This window comes from Drosophila ficusphila, unplaced genomic scaffold (assembly GCF_018152265.1).
Source record: "Drosophila ficusphila isolate 14025-0441.05 unplaced genomic scaffold, ASM1815226v1 contig_286, whole genome shotgun sequence".
NCBI classification, from domain to species: Eukaryota; Metazoa; Arthropoda; class Insecta; order Diptera; family Drosophilidae; genus Drosophila; species Drosophila ficusphila.
The window spans coordinates 3,937,297-3,953,858 of record NW_025064189.1 but is presented as its reverse complement, the minus strand read 5'-3'; the positions used below and the strand labels follow the sequence as shown (position 1 = coordinate 3,953,858).

The 16,562-nt window shown below is 45.4% G+C and overlaps 6 protein-coding genes and 1 non-coding gene across 9 annotated transcripts; 2 read left to right on the top strand and 5 right to left on the bottom strand.

The window, feature by feature from the left end:
* The first annotated feature begins 233 nt into the window (after positions 1 to 233).
* LOC108089623 (fat body protein 2) lies at positions 234 to 1,307 on the top strand. Of its 2 annotated transcripts, none has more exons than XM_017187987.1 (3): positions 234 to 401; positions 460 to 858; positions 921 to 1,307. In XM_017187987.1, the coding sequence occupies exons 1-3, from the start codon at positions 258 to 260 to the stop codon at positions 1,209 to 1,211; spliced, it is 834 nt and encodes a 277-aa protein (XP_017043476.1). In that variant the 5' UTR covers positions 234 to 257; the 3' UTR covers positions 1,212 to 1,307. The 2 variants fall into 2 exon arrangements, with proteins under 2 accessions (XP_017043476.1, XP_017043475.1); XM_017187986.1 differs by having other exon boundaries at positions 457 to 858.
* On the bottom strand, positions 1,266 to 2,530 carry LOC108089622 (probable tRNA N6-adenosine threonylcarbamoyltransferase). Its single transcript, XM_017187985.1, has 3 exons — positions 2,371 to 2,530; positions 1,622 to 2,307; positions 1,266 to 1,565 (listed from the first exon to the last, which is right to left on the bottom strand). The coding sequence occupies exons 1-3, from the start codon at positions 2,483 to 2,485 to the stop codon at positions 1,323 to 1,325; spliced, it is 1,044 nt and encodes a 347-aa protein (XP_017043474.1). The 5' UTR covers positions 2,486 to 2,530; the 3' UTR covers positions 1,266 to 1,322.
* Positions 2,531 to 2,642: 112 nt separating this feature from the next.
* Positions 2,643 to 5,754, top strand: LOC108089616 (coiled-coil domain-containing protein 186). Its single transcript, XM_017187978.1, has 7 exons — positions 2,643 to 3,443; positions 3,549 to 3,668; positions 3,729 to 3,792; positions 3,858 to 4,012; positions 4,078 to 4,220; positions 4,286 to 4,466; positions 4,694 to 5,754. The coding sequence occupies exons 1-7, from the start codon at positions 2,724 to 2,726 to the stop codon at positions 5,636 to 5,638; spliced, it is 2,328 nt and encodes a 775-aa protein (XP_017043467.1). The 5' UTR covers positions 2,643 to 2,723; the 3' UTR covers positions 5,639 to 5,754.
* Trnam-cau lies at positions 4,516 to 4,588 on the bottom strand. Its single transcript has one exon. It is a non-coding gene; the product is annotated as a tRNA-Met (tRNA).
* LOC108089617 lies at positions 5,713 to 6,423 on the bottom strand. The gene has a single exon (XM_017187979.2). It carries the CDS (start codon positions 6,329 to 6,331, stop codon positions 5,765 to 5,767), a length of 567 nt encoding a protein of 188 aa, XP_017043468.1. The 5' UTR covers positions 6,332 to 6,423; the 3' UTR covers positions 5,713 to 5,764.
* A 182-nt stretch (positions 6,424 to 6,605) lies between these two features.
* On the bottom strand, positions 6,606 to 8,103 carry LOC108089347 (uncharacterized protein CG45076). The gene is made up of 2 exons (XM_017187528.1): positions 8,045 to 8,103; positions 6,606 to 7,719 (listed from the first exon to the last, which is right to left on the bottom strand). The coding sequence occupies exons 1-2, from the start codon at positions 8,088 to 8,090 to the stop codon at positions 6,770 to 6,772; spliced, it is 996 nt and encodes a 331-aa protein (XP_017043017.1). The 5' UTR covers positions 8,091 to 8,103; the 3' UTR covers positions 6,606 to 6,769.
* A 1,061-nt stretch (positions 8,104 to 9,164) lies between these two features.
* LOC108089605 lies at positions 9,165 to 15,751 on the bottom strand. Of its 2 annotated transcripts, XM_017187965.1 has the most exons (5): positions 15,621 to 15,751; positions 12,254 to 14,029; positions 10,929 to 11,822; positions 10,276 to 10,574; positions 9,165 to 10,210 (listed from the first exon to the last, which is right to left on the bottom strand). In XM_017187965.1, the coding sequence occupies exons 2-5, from the start codon at positions 14,018 to 14,020 to the stop codon at positions 9,607 to 9,609; spliced, it is 3,564 nt and encodes a 1,187-aa protein (XP_017043454.1). In that variant the 5' UTR covers positions 14,021 to 14,029; positions 15,621 to 15,751; the 3' UTR covers positions 9,165 to 9,606. The 2 variants fall into 2 exon arrangements, with proteins under 2 accessions (XP_017043454.1, XP_017043453.1); XM_017187964.1 differs by lacking the exon at positions 10,929 to 11,822 and having other exon boundaries at positions 9,172 to 10,210.
* Between the last annotated feature and the right edge of the window lie 811 nt (positions 15,752 to 16,562).

Sequence of the window (16,562 nt, the reverse complement as noted above, 5' to 3'; positions counted from 1 at the left end):
ATATTTATCACCGATGCAAAGCTGACATCGAAAAAATCAGAGCGGACTGAACGCTAGAGCGACCAGCAGACGATGGAAATCGATATGGCAGCGCGAGTTTGCATAATCCTAACCCAGAGCAGGTGGAAAACTAGCTATTGATTGCAGCCGAACCAAAGTCACTCAAAGATATATCATATAACCCCTGGAAAATAGCTATAAAAGCGGCGATCAGTGCCGTTTCAAATCAGAAGTGCAACTGAGGAGCTCGAAGCTTGATGAAACCGCAAGGAATACAATCGACTACAAAGCACACCAGCCAGATCAAGATGTCCTTTCGCGGCAAGAATGCAGTGGTGACCGGTGGAGCTGGTGGCATTGGTCTGCAAGTTTCCAAGCAGCTCCTGGCTGCAGGAGCAGCGGTGGGTGAATTAATCATCTGCATGTACAGTCATTTCCATAACTTTTATCTCCCAGAAGGTGGCCATCATTGATCTGCAGGACAACCTGGAGGAATTTGTCAAGCTACGAGCCGCTCATCCCACGCAGAGCGTAATGATAGTCAAGATGGATGTGGCCAACAAAAAAGGTGTGGAGGCCACCTACGAGGAGATAGCCAAGACCTTTGGCAACATCGATATCGTGGTCAACGTGGCTGGAATCTTTAACGACAAGGATGTTCAGAGGACTCTGCTGGTGAATCTGGGTGGCATCATCAACTCGACGCTAAGTGCTTTGCCTTATATGGGTAAGGATAACGGCGGTAAAGGTGGCATTGTGGTCAACATGAGCTCGGTGGTGGGTTTGGATCCGATGTTCATCATTCCTGTTTACGGAGCAACAAAGGCAGGCATTATCAACTTTACTCGTTGTTTGGCGGTAAAAAACAATTATAGATTTATTTTTTCCTTCTTTCTGATTTGAATTTATCTATCTATCAGAATGAAAAGTACTATCAGCGCTCGGGTATCAAGTTTGTGACTGTCTGCCCTGGAGCTACGATGACCGACATGTTCACCAACTTCACGGAGAAGATCATCTTCCCGGAGACCAGTGACGAGACGTACAGGATTCTGGACAGGTTGAACAAACAGAGTGCGGCTGATGTCTCTCGTTGTATTCTGAATGTCCTGGAAAAGGATAAGAACGGAGCTGTCTATGTCATCGAGGGCAAGCGAGTGTTCCCGTTGGACATTAAGCCCCAATGGACGGGCAAGGAGCAGGCCCTTTAAACAGGATTTACTCATCCATATTCCTAACACTCACACTATAAGCATATATACAAATTATGGAAGTTAGTTATTTAATAAACAAACAAAGCACACTTATTTGTCCTTTTGTGATCAATCATCTCTCCAGGTGACCAGCACTTCGTCGGTGCGAAACCTTTGGGTAACGAAGGCCTCCTCAAAGGGCATTCTCGTGCCGGAACGGAACATATCTGCGCCGGCATGGGCAATCATCAGCCCGTTGTCAATGCAGTAACGTTCATCGGTGGCGAACAATTTGCCACCACGTTCCTCGCACATAATACGCATCATATCTTGGAGTCGTTCATTGCAGCCCACGCCTCCAACTATTAGAACCTAAAAAGGAAAAATGTTAGCTGTTGTTTTTAAGTAAGACAAAGTTATACACCCACCTCATTGGATCCACAGTGGGCCATGGCGCGTTCTGTGATCTCCACCAGCATGGCGAAGATGGTCTCCTGCAGGGAGTAACAAAGATCCGCTGCGCTATAATCTTTGACTTCCTCTTCTTGCTGCTTCTTCCGCTTATTTTGCCTTCTGCCCGGTTCAGCCAAATCCTCGATGTAGGATAGGATTCCCGAGAAGCTCACGTCCATTCCTTTTACCACATAAGGCAATTTAATATACCGACTGCTCTGCTTCGCCAGCTGCTCGATATTGTATCCCGGACTGGGATCGTTGGATAGCTTTATGATGCGGGCAAAGCGATCCAAGCAATTGCCCACGGCAATATCTATTGTCTCACCAAAGATGCGATATCTCTTATTGGAGTAGGCAATCACCTGTGTATTGCCACCGCTTACATAGAGAACTATGGGATTCTGGGCACCGGTTATCAAGCGACCCATTTCGATGTGCCCTATACAGTGGTTCACACCTAGGAGTGGAATCTCCCACAAGAGGGACAACGTGCGTGCCACAATTGCGCCAACCAGCAGAGGAGGAGCCATTCCTGGACCTTTTGTGTAGCAAATGACATCAAGATCTGAGTGTTCCAGTTTTGCCTCCTTTAGGCTGGCTTTTACCAAGCCCAGAATGGCTTCCCTGTGATGCTTGGCCGTTTCCTTGGGCAGGAAACCTGTTGAATACATTATCTTATTGAAATCTTTAAAAAAGCCGGTAGCTTTGGATATCGAAATACCTTCTCCTGGTGGGGTGATATAGGTTCTTCGTACATTTGCCAGAACTTCACCATCTTTAATAATGCCTACACCAATTTTATTGGCACTACCTTCGATTCCTAAAGCGCAAACCATCTTTAAAATCGTTTTACTTTAAAACAATTCCAATGTAAACAAAAGCCAGTGTGACTGTTTATTGAAAAAAAGAAAACGCAATACCGCAGCTGTTTGGAATGGTAGTAATGCAGTTTCTGGGCTGCCAACTCTTGTAAATAATCAGCTGGTTGGCAAATATCAAACTTTTGTTGTATAGCAAAAGTACGCGAATTTTCTTGAAAAATTTGAATAAATGATAAAATAACTAAAATCCGCTATGGAATCAGCGCAGGCAACGAAGCCGGCTGAGGTGGAGAGTCCGGCCAAAGTGGAAAACGGGGACTCGGGCCAGGATTTAAACCATTTCGAAGAGAAATCAACTGAAGACGTGGAACTGAAAGCGAATTTTATTGAACAGCAGCTGGAAGAAAGCGCTGAGAAAATTGAGACTCCAGAAGGCAAGCTAGAACACCAGGATGAGGCTAAAATAGAGCAGGATCTTAAAGCAGCAGTCCTAGAGCAGGTGCCAGTGGAACATGAGGTACTCAGTGTGCGATTCAAGGATTTGCAGGGGCAGGAAAACGAGGAGGAACTGCACCAGACGCCTTCGAAACCGCCGCCAAACGACATTTTGTCCCATGTCCACTGTATGGCGCAATTGGAAGAACAGCGTCGAAACTTTGAGCTGCAAATGGATCAACTGCGAACCTCCAACATGCAAAAAGATAACATGATCACACTCATTCAGAGGGAAAACGCAATCCTAGGTAAAGAGAAGCAGGCTTGTCGCAAGGAAATGGACATGGCCAACAAGGAGAAGGAAGCCACTGTCATCAAGTTCGCCATGAAGGAGAAGCTACTTATCGACGCCAAGAAGGAAAAAGAGGTCGTAGAGAAGCAACTGGCCGAGGCCAAAAAGGAGATCAAGAACGTATCCACTAGATTCCAGGCTGTCAACGAAGAAAAGTCCCGCATGACGTATATCATCGATGAAAAGGTTGGTTTAAAATATACAAGGCAGCCAAGGCAAAGACTTGAGTTATAGAAGTTTAATTGGGTATGAATAACCTCTTATCTAAACATATTATCTGGTTCTTATCAGTGCAACGAAGTCAGAAAGTATCAGAGGGAGTGCGAAAAGTACAAAACTGAAATGGGCCATTTGGAGTCCAAGCTCAAGTATCATATAAACAAACTAAACATCGAAACAGAGGCGAAGGCGGTAAGTAGATACTTACTAAATACTGTAACTTACTCAAATTGGATTATATTTCTATTGTAGGTGGTAGAACGAAAACTCGAAGAAGAAAAGAACGCGCCCAATAAGCTTGAGGAAAAGGCAAATGGTGGGTTGGTCTTTTTATGGGTACCTACATATATGAATATGTGTTCTCTTTCTACCATTAAATAGAAAAATTAAGAATGGAATTTGAAGCCAACACAATACTCTTGAAACACGAAATCACTAGCAAGACTGAGGCTTTGGATAAAGTCACCAAGGAGCAGCAAAAACTAAGCGAATCCAACAGGGAACTGCAGCAACAGCTCCAAGAGATAACCACAGAGGTTAGTTAATGTTATAAATATTAAATTTTAATGTTTCAAACATTGGTTGTTGTTCTGTATTACAGCATAATCAGCTAACCGAGGAATTTAATCGCTTGAGAGAACTGCAAAATTCTGTGGAGGCATCCTACAGTGACGAGCTGCTAAACTCCGCCAAATTGAGGGGACAACTTGAAGAACTTCAGCTTCTGCGTACCCAGAACACCATGTAAGATTTGTATTACGATTTAATAAAAATTTCTTAATATAAAGGTTAATTTTTACCCTATACAGAAACGAAGAAAAACTGGCAGAGGAACAAAAGCGAGTTCAAAAACTGGAACAATTGGCTCAGGAAAACGAATTGGATCTCGAACAACTAAAAGTCAAGAAACAAGAGCTGTTAACAATCAACAAGGAAATGAGTGAGCTAATTGTTCGGTTGCAGAACGACATTTGTCTTGCTGAGGCCAAGGTGAGTAAAAATAAAACCATAAAAAATATATTTATAAAAAAAGTATACATGCCCCGGGTGAGGCTCGAACTCACGACCTTAAGATTATGAGACTTACGCGCTGCCAACTGCGCCACCGAGGCCAAGAATAACTAACGATTCTAAGTGGGCTTCTTAAGTGTGGATATTAGATATAACCTAATGGTTAAAAGGATCTCATAATTTAATTGATATTTATTTGTTTTCAGGCGCAAGGGCTAGATGCTGAAAACAAGTTGCTTAAGCAGGAGAAGCTCACTTACGACTCCAAGTACAATCAACTGGAGCAGCAGCTAAGTTCGGAGGCATCGGAGAAAACGGAAGAGCGCTTGCTTTTGGCCAAGCATTTATCAGAGAAGACCAAGTTATACGAGCTGACCAAGCAAAAGTTGGAGGATGTCCGGGGGGACTTTGAGGCCACCCAGCACAAGCATGCAACCGTACTAAAAGAGCTCCACCGAGAGCTCAACAAGTACAAAAGGGGGATCGCGGAAACTAAGTCCCCTATCAGCTACTGCAGCAATTGCCAGCAGGCGATCAATGGCTACCCAACGGAGACCCCCCAGCATCGTAGTCACAGTCGCTCCAGTAGCCATGGTAGCATGCACAGTGGCAGTCGGAGAGCCAGCGAATCTTCCGAATCGGAAACCGTAGCCAGTAGTGCGACCACTGTCCAACAAGCTCCACCACAGCAAGAACTCCAAGCGGTGCCGTCCAAAAAAGTCCTTGTGGAGCGGATTCTGCGCCTGCAGCAAGCCACTGCCCGCCAAACCGAACGCATCGAGTTCCTGGAGAACCACACGGCCGCTCTGGTGGCGGAGGTGCAAAAGAAATCCAAGGTGGTGCAGCACTACATGCTTAGGGATCAGACTGCCGGCGCGTTAACAACCTCACGAAGCGATCAGAACAAGAGCGAGCTGGTCAAATACGGGAACGGGATCATGGCGGCCATTTATGGCGGATCTACGAAGTCGGGCGGCGAGAACAAGGCCATGTCTCTGGAACTCTCCCTGGAGATCAACAAGAAGCTGCAAACAGTGCTGGAGGACACGCTGCTGAAGAATATCACGTTGAAGGAGAATCTTGATGTGTTGGGACTCGAAGTGGACAATCTCACGAGGAAGTTGCGCTGTCTGGAGGCCAACGGAAAGTAATGCCAGTCTTCTTTTACAATGTATTCCATTCCAGAGTCTAACCCATGTATAGATAGTGTACAAATTGTATGTGCTTAAGTTTAAATGTATAATATATGTATTTAATATTTTAACAATGTCGCAGGCTTATAACAATCCTTCGTAGAGCTTAGTGCTTACGGGTTTGGGTTGACCCAGACCCACTCCAAAGCTAACAGAGGGTTTCTCACCATCCTTGGCTAATCTGGCCAGTTTGTTGTGGGTTAGTTTGTAGTGCACCTTCATTTGGGGATTCGGGTTGCCCGTTTCCTCCGTCACAAATTCCCGGAGCAGAGGTGGCAGATCAATTTTGGTGGGTAGCACCACTGGTTCGACCTTTTTGTTGTTGTTTAGGTATTTGGCTTCCTGATCCTGGGGCACCAGTTCGTAGTCCGCCTTGTAGCTGGTGCTGTAGATCTCAACAGGCTTCGGTTGGGTAACTCCTCGCCAGGTTTTCTCCACCGTGACCCGCACCTTGCGGATTTCACCCGGCTGTTCGTCAACGGCCTGCACCTTCAAAATCCGCATGTAGCAGGGCTCCGGATATCGCTGGAACATGTTACGTATGAGCAGGCGACCCACTCCCCAGTTGGGAAGCTCCGAAACCAGCTCCCACAGCGTATTGCCACGGAAGTCTGTGGTGCGACCGAAGTATTTGATCACCTTTTGAGCCATTTTAGCGGGTTATTTAACTAGTTTTAACAAAAAATTAATCGGATAGTTAAAAAACAGTGAGTTTGCCATTCACCGGGAAGGTCGACCAGCTGGGCCGGCGTAGGTGACAGCGCTGTTAGAAGTTAACAGGGGGTGTTACGACAAAACATATTTAATGTTGGCAATGCTGCGCGCCAAATAAGTAATTTGAAACTGAGACAAGGAAAAACTTAGAAAAATGAAAGACAAAATATTACCAAGCCTATTTCTCGGTAGCAGAAAAAAATAATAATAAAAAACATTTTGTGCGTTTAAAGGTGCATTTTAATACGCTGACATCACAGCCACGTAGGTCTGACTTGAATGCATTTATTTTATTAACATAAATAGGCTTTTAAACTAAGCGTAGTACAGTGTTGTTTTTGTATTAATTACTTTTAATACAGAATAGATAATCCCTTACTGATAAGGAGTACGAACATGTTCGCTTAGTACTTCTCCACCAGCCGTGTGGCCGAGTCCACTGGGCTCCAAGTGCTCATCATAGGACTCTTCCTCTCCGCTCAACTCGTGACCATCGTGTCCGTGGCCCGAGGGATTGGTGCTCTCGTGGAGTTCAATCGTGGCATGCTGCGCCGCCTTGGAGGCATTCACCTGAGCAGCGGCTGCAGAATTGGCCGCCTTCAGTGCGGATTCCTTGGTGGCGGCATAGTCCACGCGTGCCTGGTGCAACTGCTCCTCCACCTGCTCCAATCGGTTCTTGGCCTGACCCACCATCTGGGATTGCGAGGCCAGTTGGTTGTTCACCTCCGTGGCAGTTTGCTCCGCCTGATCGGCCACGGATTTGGCATTATTTACAGCTGCGGTTAGCACAGAGATGTGGTGATGGGCCGCCTGCGCTGTTTGTTGGGCCAATCTGGCAGAGATCTTGGCCGCCTTCAGTTGCTCCAGTTCCCGGGAGAGGGATCTCTGAGCTTCGGCTGCCTGCTGTTCCAATTCCTGGAGAACCACTTGCTTGCCCACCAGAGCAGCTTGAGCTGTGGCTGCCGCCTGGGAAGCGGCTTGAGCCAAAGTATTCTGGGCTATGTAAGCCGCCTGCTTGGCAGCCGCATGTTGATTGGTCACTGCACTATGAGCCTGATCCGCAGATCCCTGGGCGATGGAGCGCAGGCCACTGCCAATGCTGTAACCACCGGATCCCTTGCTAGATGATGAAGATCCGCCTCCGGATTGACTGTAGTAGCTCTTTGGGCTGTGTTGAATTTGTGGCTTCTCCGGCTCTGGAGGTTCGACTGCCGGAAGATGGGGCTCGAAATATCCACCCTGGTGGATTGGAGGCGGTTGCTGTGGCCTGTAGTGATAGCCATTCCTTTTGTGAAGGCGTCCCATCACTTGGGCCAAAAGAAGGACTAAAAAAGTAGATAGTTCAAACATAAATTCTTGCCTGCTTTAAAAACATTTTAATTTAAAAAAAAATGAAAAATGGTTTGGTTTGGTTTTTTTTTTTGTCATTTTTTTCACATTCATGAAGTGAATTTTGTGAAGTGAATTTGTTTTTTTTTTATATTTATATTTTTTGTGTTACATTGGAACTAAAGTATTTAAACAGTTTTTGTAAGTGGTTTTTGCAAATTGATCCACAAATAATCCTTCCTTTTTAAACATATTCAAAAAGTTTCACACAACTGAATCACTTTTTATATTTCTTTTCTTCAAGGGTATATCCCGGCTTACCCATAATCAAATGACCGAGAAAACAACGTAATCCTTTGCCGTACATCTCGCTATCGCTGCTCAAACTACATTGAACTTCCATTTCGTTGAAGGTGCCCAATTTATAAGACTCTCAGAGCCGCCAGCCGAGCATAAAGTTTTTTAAGTTGCGGAAAGTCTGTTGCGGTTTTTAAGTTTAACTGATCATGGGCATGTTATGATTTTCATACTCCAAGCTATTTGAATAACTCTGCCCACTATATGGAGTTCGGTCCACACACATTGCACCTTAACACCCATTTTTTTCCATTTCATCGAGGAAGCCCGCTATTGTGTCCAAGATTCGGTGGCGTCTTTTAATGCTTCGCTGGCACGCTTATTTTGACCAAAGTGCCTAAGCCTCCGGTTTGTTAATGTCTTAAATTTAATTTGCATTTTATGTGCTGCACTAGTTTGTAACTGAACTTTAAGAGGCGCTCTTGGGGGCTCTCCAGTGCAACGATGCAGGGAAAGCCATTTCGGGGATTACGCTTTTAGGAAGATTACCAGCTAGCTATTTGCCAATTTACGTACAGGGAAAGTCTGAAAAAAGTTTTTCAATCAAAATTTGAATATAGTTTTAATTGGAAAATTGTATAAATATGGAAATACGCTGTTGAAGTTAAGATCATTAAAAGGAGCGCGGATGTCAAAAAAACAGCTAAGTTGCGAAAATGTGTTTAAACATCCGGAAGAAAAGGTAAAATAAGAAAAGTATAAAAACCGTTTTATATTCCAATGTTTAAATATAAGCCTTTAACTTAAGACAAATTTTTCTGTTTATTTTTATCTAATCTGTGCTAATCAAGAGACGAATCTGTTCTTAAGCAAATCAAATTCTTTTGTACAAAAACTGCTCCCATTAATTGAAATACAATCTCACTCCCAGATTTCTTTCAAACTTCTAGAAGATAGATATTTTTTTTAAATATTAATATAATATTTAGGTACTTAAACCTTTTAAACAAGGAGTTCCAAGAAGCCCTTCAAAAACCATTTCCATTCCACCAATAAATAAAATTGTTTTTAACTTTCTTGTATAAATTATTTTTTATTTAAATACATAATTATAAATTTATTACAAATATATAAATAAATTAATTATGACAAACACTATTTTACAAGACAAAATCGGAACTCAGATGTACAGATACAAGTTACAATTAATATCAACAAGTGTGACGCGACGGCTGTGCGTCTTCAATTAAGTAACAATTGTGGGCCGCTAATGAGTGGGGCACCAAGTGGGGGAGTGAACTAAAGTGAAGTGAAGGGGCGACTGTGGGCGCATAATATGTATAACAACAAACATAACAGGTAATCGAAGAGACATTCGTAATAAATTAGAGTGACGACGCTGATAAATACGATGACGAATGCCACAATCGAAGCGGTTCGAGAGTGGCAAATGTTTTGGATGATGGCTTCGGTCAGAAGTGGAAAACGAACTCGTCGGAGGAGGAGGTGTCCTCCAGTATGGATCCATCGGTGTTCGCATGATAGGCAGTCACCTCCTCCTTTTCATCCTCGTGCTGCTCCGTTAATCATTGATAGTTGTGGGTGATCTGCTGGATCCAGGGCAAGTACGCAGAAACCTTCACGTAGACTCCGGGCACATTAACCTGACCGCATCCAATGCCCCAGGACACCACTCCCACCACGTGCATGGCACCATTGCGGTCGCAGACCAAAGGACCACCACCATCACCCTTGCAGGCATCCTTGCCCTCCTCTCCACCGGCGCACACGAATCCTGGATTCAGTTTGTAGCTGTATCCCAGTCGGGTGTTCCTCAGCTGGGACTCGCACTGCTGGTGGGACAGGATTGGCACGTCCACCTCCTTCAGGATGTTCTGGTACTTTCCGTGCTCGCCGAAGGCATCCTTGCCCCATCCGGTGGTCCAGCAACGGGCGCCAGTGAAGTCAGAGTACTTATCGGGCAGACAGGCGGGGCTGATGTGCGGATTCTTGGTGAAGTCCACGGGCTGATCCAGTTTCAACACAGCCAGATCGTTGTCCAAAGTGCCAGCGTAGTAGTCGGGATGGATGTGCACGGAGACCACATCGCGTTCAATGTAGGGGAAGAACTCCACATCGTGGTTGACATCCCATTCGCCCAGACGCACACGAAGATCGAAGCCATTTTGACTGGATAGGAAAAGTAATCAGGTTAATCCACTGATGGAAAATTAGTTTAAGAGTATAAAACTTACGATTTAATGCAATGGGCAGCGGAGATGATGTGCTGGGCATCGATGAGGGTGCCACCGCAGGCGTAGATCGACTCCTTGGGGTCCTTCTTCAGGATGGCCACATGCCAGGGGTACTCGCCGAACTCACTGTCTCCGTCAACGTACACGGGATTCTTGATGCGACCGGTGATTCCGGCGGCATTCCTCACTCCACAACGACCGAATTGCTGGGGAGGAGCCTGGGGACGAAGGGGACGACGGCAGCAGACCTCGTTGATGCGGCAGGTCTTCTCCACGGGTCGGTTGCCATAGTAAGCGCGCTGAAAATTATCAAGAAAGAAGGTAACAATTAGATAAATGTTAGAGGATTGGGTAATACCTAATCAAAAAGTCATTATCTCTTCCTAAACAAAAGAAATCAAGTATCAAATTAAGTATAAAAAGATTTTACTTTTTAATGTATTAGATTAAGTTTTGAATTTTTCCAATTTAAAAATCAATAATTTCGAGAAAATTGTCTATAGGATTTAATAATTTAAATTTGGAATCCCTTATATCTTGTGTCAATATTTTCAATAAGAACTTTATTCCTAAAAAATTAACATACTTCTAAATAACTATTTTTTTTATGTCATTGTTCGAGGACCTCTAATGCTTGATCAACACATGGTTACCTGCTCCTCAGGAGCTGCTCCCGCCCACACACCATCCTCGACGCTCCTGCGCCTGCGATCCCGGGGGAAAGTGATCCGATCACTGCCAGCCGCCTGACCAGGAGCTGGAGTGGGAATGTTGTAGAGCGGTCCCAGGGTTAACTGCTTGCCTCGACGACTGGAGTTCGATGGCCAGACGGATTCACCGCTGCTCACATTGGCACTCCTCTCCACATGTTGGGAATACTCGCCAAAGCCACCGAAATCGGGACCAGATCCAGGATATATCGAGTTGAAGGAGCTCTCATACGGAGAAGATTCGTGGTGATGATGGTACTGAGTGGGTACAGATGGGCCACTGTGGAACTCGAAGATCGGAGTGCTCGGAATCATTTCAACACTGAAATGGGGACCAGGTCCGGATCCTCCATAGTAATGGGGATACGAGTCGTGGTGGTCGTGGTGTCCATGGTGATCATGGTGATCGAAATCGTGGTGCTCGTAGCCACTGTAATGATCATGGTGATGATAGTGGGTGCTGTACGTTTCCGTGGGTTTCCGCTTGAAGAAATCTCCCACTTTCTGGATGATATTCGCATTCGGGGTGACATGGAGATTGACCAGTGGCTTCACCACCTTCTCGCCATAATCCGTTTTGGCCACCTGCAGCGATACCAAGGGATTCACATTCACCAGGCCGAGATTGAGGCCATTTGGTCCTACGGAACCAAAATAAGGATTCTGACCGGGCACATGATCTCCCAGGACATTTGAGGGGTATCCCCCGTATCCTGCACCGGCAGGATAGGGAAGTCCAAAGCTAACTCCATAAGTGGGCAGCACTTTCCGTTGGATCAGCTCGATGGCCTGAAGGGCGGGCAACGCCAATGGAGATGCTCCAAGCGGCGACTGTCTCTAGTTTTTTTTTTTTTTTTTGGGAGGGGGATGGGAAAACATAAGAACGCTACAGGTGGAGTTCCATTTTCCGGTTTTCGGATGCATGTTGCATGTTGCAGGTAGCAGGCGTGCGATCACAAAGGTCGTGCTTGGTTAGCTGTTTTAGTTCTGGGATTAGTGACTGATCTAATCGGAACCGATTTGCACTCTGGAATTTTAGTTGAGCTTGGAGCGTTGAACGATGGGTGCAGTTGTCAGATTGATTGGTTGATAGGTTTGTTGGTCGATTGATTGATTTATTGGTTGATTGGATGTGTGTGTTTGTGGCGGGGGAGGAGCTTTGCTAGAACTCGATTAGTGGTCCGTGTGAACCATGTGTGATTTGGCATTAGTCGGGCTACTACCTAAACTAGAACTAGGGTCTTCTGCAAAGAGTTTAGTGGACTTACCCCTTGAGCATCGAGCGACAGATCGCTGGCTTCCTCGTCCTTCTGGTCGGCATCAGCCTGGCGACGGGTGCGTTTCTTGTCATCCTTGTCAGACTTTTCCTCGGCCTTCTTTCCCTCAGCGGGAGTGGTGGCATTGGCGGCGGGAGCATCCTCACTCAGAGCCTCGATGTCCTTGCCCAGGTTGCGGGGATCAATGGGCAGGATAAGGTCTTCCTTGCGTCCGATGCGATCGGCTGCGGGGCACTGGTTGATGGGCACGCACTGGCAGTCGACGATCTGCTGGCGCGAAGTGTCGTAGCCTCCCTGGTAACCTCCCTGTCCCTGGTAACCGCCCGAGATTCCATTGTACTGGTTGGAGGCTCCTCCCTGCAGTTCCTTCTTGTAGTAGTCGGGGTTCTGGCTGTGATAGCTGGAGCTGGGCGATCCGCTGAATCCACCAGAGCTGCTGCCGCCAAAGCTTCCCAAGCCAGAGTTTGGTTTGTACAGATCTCCGGAGTTGGGCTTATACAGATCACCAGTGGGTTTCTGGGAGAGACCGAAGCCGTTCTGTGAGAGGAGGCCACCCTGGGAGGCGCCATTGAATCCAGCATTGAAGGCATTCGACTGGGAGTAACCGGATCCGGAAGAGGTCTGAATCGAGGGAGTGTAGGTGGCCGAGGATTGGGCCAGGGCACTGAAGTCCGTGTTGATGGTCTGGCCAGCTCCGATGGGAATCGGCACACTGGGAATCTTGGCGCCCTCAGCTCCATCGACATGGTGGTAATGATGGTGCACATGCTGCTGGAGGGCATCGAGGGGAGCTCCCACTACCACTTTGGTGCTGGAGGAAGTAGCCGAAGAGGAGGAAGCGGAAGACTGCTGGGAGTAGAAGCCATTGGGAGCAGAGCTGGCACCCTGGATACCACCCTCGGGATTCTCAAAGTTGTAAGGGGGAACTCCATTGGAGGCACCAGTGAAAACGGGTCCGGGATTTCCGGTGTAGACGGGACCAGGTGGCTTGCTGTCGTAGATCAGAGCTCCGGGTGGTGGCTTCGTGTAGGTAATGCCATCTGAGGATCCATCAATGGCAGATGGAGGAGGATGGTCCAGGTAGCCTCCGGGTCCACTTGGCCTGTAAGGTCCGGACATTGGCTTGTAGGGTCCCTCGTAGCCAACCTTCCTGGGAGGTCCGAAGGAGTTCACAGAGCTGGGCGGAGGTCCAAAGGAGTTGAGGGAGCTTGGTGGAGGTCCGAAGGATCCGGGAGGACCACCCATTGGTGGACGACCACTGAAGTAGCTGGGTGGAGGCATGGGCTTGGCGGGACCATAAGGACCACCACTGAAACCGGATGGTGGAGGAGGACCCTGGGCGTAAATCGTCGAGTAGAAGGGACGCTTCTCCTCCACATCGCAGCTCATCAGTCCCAAACCACAGAGCTTATCGCGGATGAGATTGCGTGCCTGCAGATCGTTTCCCTGCTGCAAAGCCTGATCGATGTTTCCATCGGCATAAACGGCATCGTATTCCCCAAGATTGCGACCCTCCCGACGGGAGTTGATCAGCTGCTCAATAACCTCGTCGATCTGGGTGGTGCTGTTGCTCTGGGTGGACTCGTGGACCAGGTAACGTCCCTGGATGTCGGCTTGGTCGGCGGGCTTTGTGTCCACAGATCGGCGACTGGGCATAGAGTCCTCCATGGGCGCCCACTCATTGCCCCAGCTGGATTCCTCGGCCAAGGAGGCGGTGGCCAGCAGTACAACTGCCAGAAGGCTAGCTCTTATTCTCATTGTGAAGATCTGAAAAGGAAGAAAAAATAGATCGTTTTATAAAAGTTTTTTTTTACTTAAGAGAAGATTTTCTCTATTTAAATCTATCTTTGCAAATTTAATGAACCTTTTATAGAAGTTGATTTATCGTATTTAGAAATTTGTTTTTTCATTAAATAAATTTATTTATCTTAATAAGCAATTTTCATTTAATTGGTTACATTTTAAATAATTTATTTATCGAATGATTCAAGATCATTGTTTCACCAAATTGGTTTTATCTGTTGACAAACTATAAAATTTGATGATTTGTTCGCCTTTTACTGCGAGTGGAAAATAAATGAAGCGATTTAGTCATGATTGGTTGTGACATAACTGCCAAGCTTGACACCATTACCCCAAGTCATTGTGCCAGTTTACATTTCTCCACCGATCCACCTATCCCTTCTGCCATCTTTGGCTTAACCAATCCGTAACGAAACCGAATTTGGAGCCGAAACCGGTTAACATCACGAAATCTTCACCGTGACTCAGACCCTCCGTATAAGACTTTTACTTTCGTTGGAGGTCGCAGACCGTCGCACTTAATTGCTTGATTTTGTACGTTACTTTTGCTCGAAATGCGAGACAGAGGAGGAGGTTGCTCGGGGGCAGCAGCTCCCTGTAATTTATGAGGTAATTTTACTACAGATTTAGCAAGCCTACGACTGCAATCCGACTGGCGACCATCGCTCAAGTTGATCTCTCGCCCTGACAGCCGCTTTCCGCTTCGTGTATCTTTTTTATTTTGTAAAATTCACTTTTCTTTTCAGCCTTTTTTTATGGACGTTTCCATTGCAGTTATGTCACCGGTTCAGCGCGAGGGCGGATTTGTAAAAGATCGGCTACACTTCGAAAAAATTGGGTCCACAAAATTGCAAATTGGAGAACTAAGTGAAACAGGAGTTGTTTCCTGTGCTATTCTTTATCTGTAGTTTTTTTTCTTATTTTTCTTAAAAGCAATAAGATACGAATACTGTTTTTATAGCAAATGAACTCGATAAAAAATAAAGAATTTATATTTATATCAATTTGAAGATATCCTTCTGAGAAATGGTATTATTTAAAATTTTTTGTTTCATAAAATAATATTACTTTCAGGCGGAAGTCTAATCGTTTTTTGAGTAATATGTTTACCAAATTAATCTACTACTTCATCTTTTGGAGTGCAAGCAAATTGAAATTTCGAGTTATGTAAATGAATGCTCAAGCTGCGAGCTGTGGAGCTCTTTAATCCCTGCTCTTTTTGGGCGGAAGTTGTGCGCAGCGTTGCATTGCAAATTACCGGCAACTCTTTTGCTTGGATTTTCTTTGGCGTGAAATGCTCGTAAATGCGATGCTAAATGCTGATCGGTGGGGTTTGGGAAATTTTTAGGTTTTTCCTTTGTATTCGCAGAGAAAGTTTTGCCTTTTTCGATTGGCTTAATAACGGGGGGCCTTTTGTTCAAGAGTTTTATTTATAGACATGTGTACAATATCAATAATTTTATCTGCTGGAGTCTCACTATTAATTAGCTTTGCATTCAGTTCACTTAAGTTCACGTTGGCAATTAATTTTTATAATTTTCCACACTTCACTCACCTTTTTTATGTCAATATAAATAATCCAATTGGGTAATTATCACTGTTGTTTCTCTTCGATAATCCTTATGCAATTTATCTGTTATCCTTTCACTTCACTCACTTTCTGCACCGATTGTGCTTCTCGTTGGTCTGCAGATCGTTCACTGATTTCGCTTTCGTTGGCCGCGCACATTTTATACAAAAGCTGCGCATGCGCAGCGTCGACGTCAAGCTCCAACTTTGCGCTGTCTCTTTCTGGTAACCTCTATCTCTTTTTCTCCTGCAGACCGCCTTAGTTTGCGAATCGGGAGCCCAAAACAAAAGACACAAAAGCGGCAACGGCGACAATGTTTGGCAACTTCTCTTTCTCACTGTTGGTGTTGATTTTTGTGGGCAATCGTTTTCCGTCTGGGTTTTTACTCAAATCCCCAATTCTGCTAAACTACTGGAGGTCACTAAACGAGGAATTAGGCGGAAATATCACTTAGGTAGCTTCACTATCGTTACTAAAACCCTAAACTATCACAATTAACCATTAAAAAATCTACCTTTCTCAAAAATTAGTATCCATGTGAAACATCCAAATTGGTCTTTTGGTGTTTTTATGATTTTCAAGTGGGGGGGCTTTGACCAAATTTTGAATAACCAAATTAAGCTTCCCGGAAAGGCGTTGCTTGAGCAACAGGGATTATGCAATTCTGCAATTATGAATTGGGTCAGAGAGGAGCAACCGAATAATAAAAACACATCGTGAAAAAGGGGTAAAAATGGGCATTGCCTCAAACCGGATCTTTTGGCATACATTCATCTTTCCCCATCTCTTTTTCAGTATATGAATATATCTACCTCTCTTTTCGGTTGCAGTTCACTTCAAAAATCATCTGGTTTTTAACCCATGGTCACTGCAAACGTCATCAGTCGGTCATTCGTTTCGTTGTCGTTTTGCTTAGTTTTCAAAACC

Bases quoted from the DNA above. Each gene is read 5' to 3' on its own strand.
- LOC108089617 (XM_017187979.2), bottom strand. From the start codon at position 6,331: ATGGCTCAAAAGGTGATCAAATACTTCGGTCGCACCACAGACTTCCGT.
- LOC108089616 (XM_017187978.1), top strand. From the start codon at position 2,724: ATGGAATCAGCGCAGGCAACGAAGCCGGCTGAGGTGGAGAGTCCGGCC. The intron at 3,669-3,728 runs GTAAGTAGATAC...TTTCTATTGTAG, and splicing joins TCGAAACAGAGGCGAAGGCG to GTGGTAGAACGAAAACTCGA. The intron at 4,013-4,077 runs GTTAGTTAATGT...TCTGTATTACAG, and splicing joins TCCAAGAGATAACCACAGAG to CATAATCAGCTAACCGAGGA.
- LOC108089605 (XM_017187965.1), bottom strand. From the start codon at position 14,020: ATGAGAATAAGAGCTAGCCTTCTGGCAGTTGTACTGCTGGCCACCGCC. The intron at 10,575-10,928 runs GTAACCATGTGT...GATAATTTTCAG, and splicing joins GAGCAGCTCCTGAGGAGCAG to CGCGCTTACTATGGCAACCG. The intron at 10,211-10,275 runs GTAAGTTTTATA...TTTCCTATCCAG, and splicing joins GCTGCCCATTGCATTAAATC to TCAAAATGGCTTCGATCTTC.
- LOC108089622 (XM_017187985.1), bottom strand. From the start codon at position 2,485: ATGGTTTGCGCTTTAGGAATCGAAGGTAGTGCCAATAAAATTGGTGTA. The intron at 2,308-2,370 runs GTATTTCGATAT...TGTATTCAACAG, and splicing joins TATCACCCCACCAGGAGAAG to GTTTCCTGCCCAAGGAAACG. The intron at 1,566-1,621 runs GTGGGTGTATAA...TTTCCTTTTTAG, and splicing joins CCCACTGTGGATCCAATGAG to GTTCTAATAGTTGGAGGCGT.
- LOC108089347 (XM_017187528.1), bottom strand. From the start codon at position 8,090: ATGTACGGCAAAGGATTACGTTGTTTTCTCGGTCATTTGATTATGG. The intron at 7,720-8,044 runs GTAAGCCGGGAT...CTACTTTTTTAG, and splicing joins TCTCGGTCATTTGATTATGG to TCCTTCTTTTGGCCCAAGTG.
- LOC108089623 (XM_017187986.1), top strand. From the start codon at position 258: ATGAAACCGCAAGGAATACAATCGACTACAAAGCACACCAGCCAGATC. The intron at 402-456 runs GTGGGTGAATTA...TTTATCTCCCAG, and splicing joins TCCTGGCTGCAGGAGCAGCG to AAGGTGGCCATCATTGATCT. The intron at 859-920 runs GTAAAAAACAAT...TCTATCTATCAG, and splicing joins ACTTTACTCGTTGTTTGGCG to AATGAAAAGTACTATCAGCG.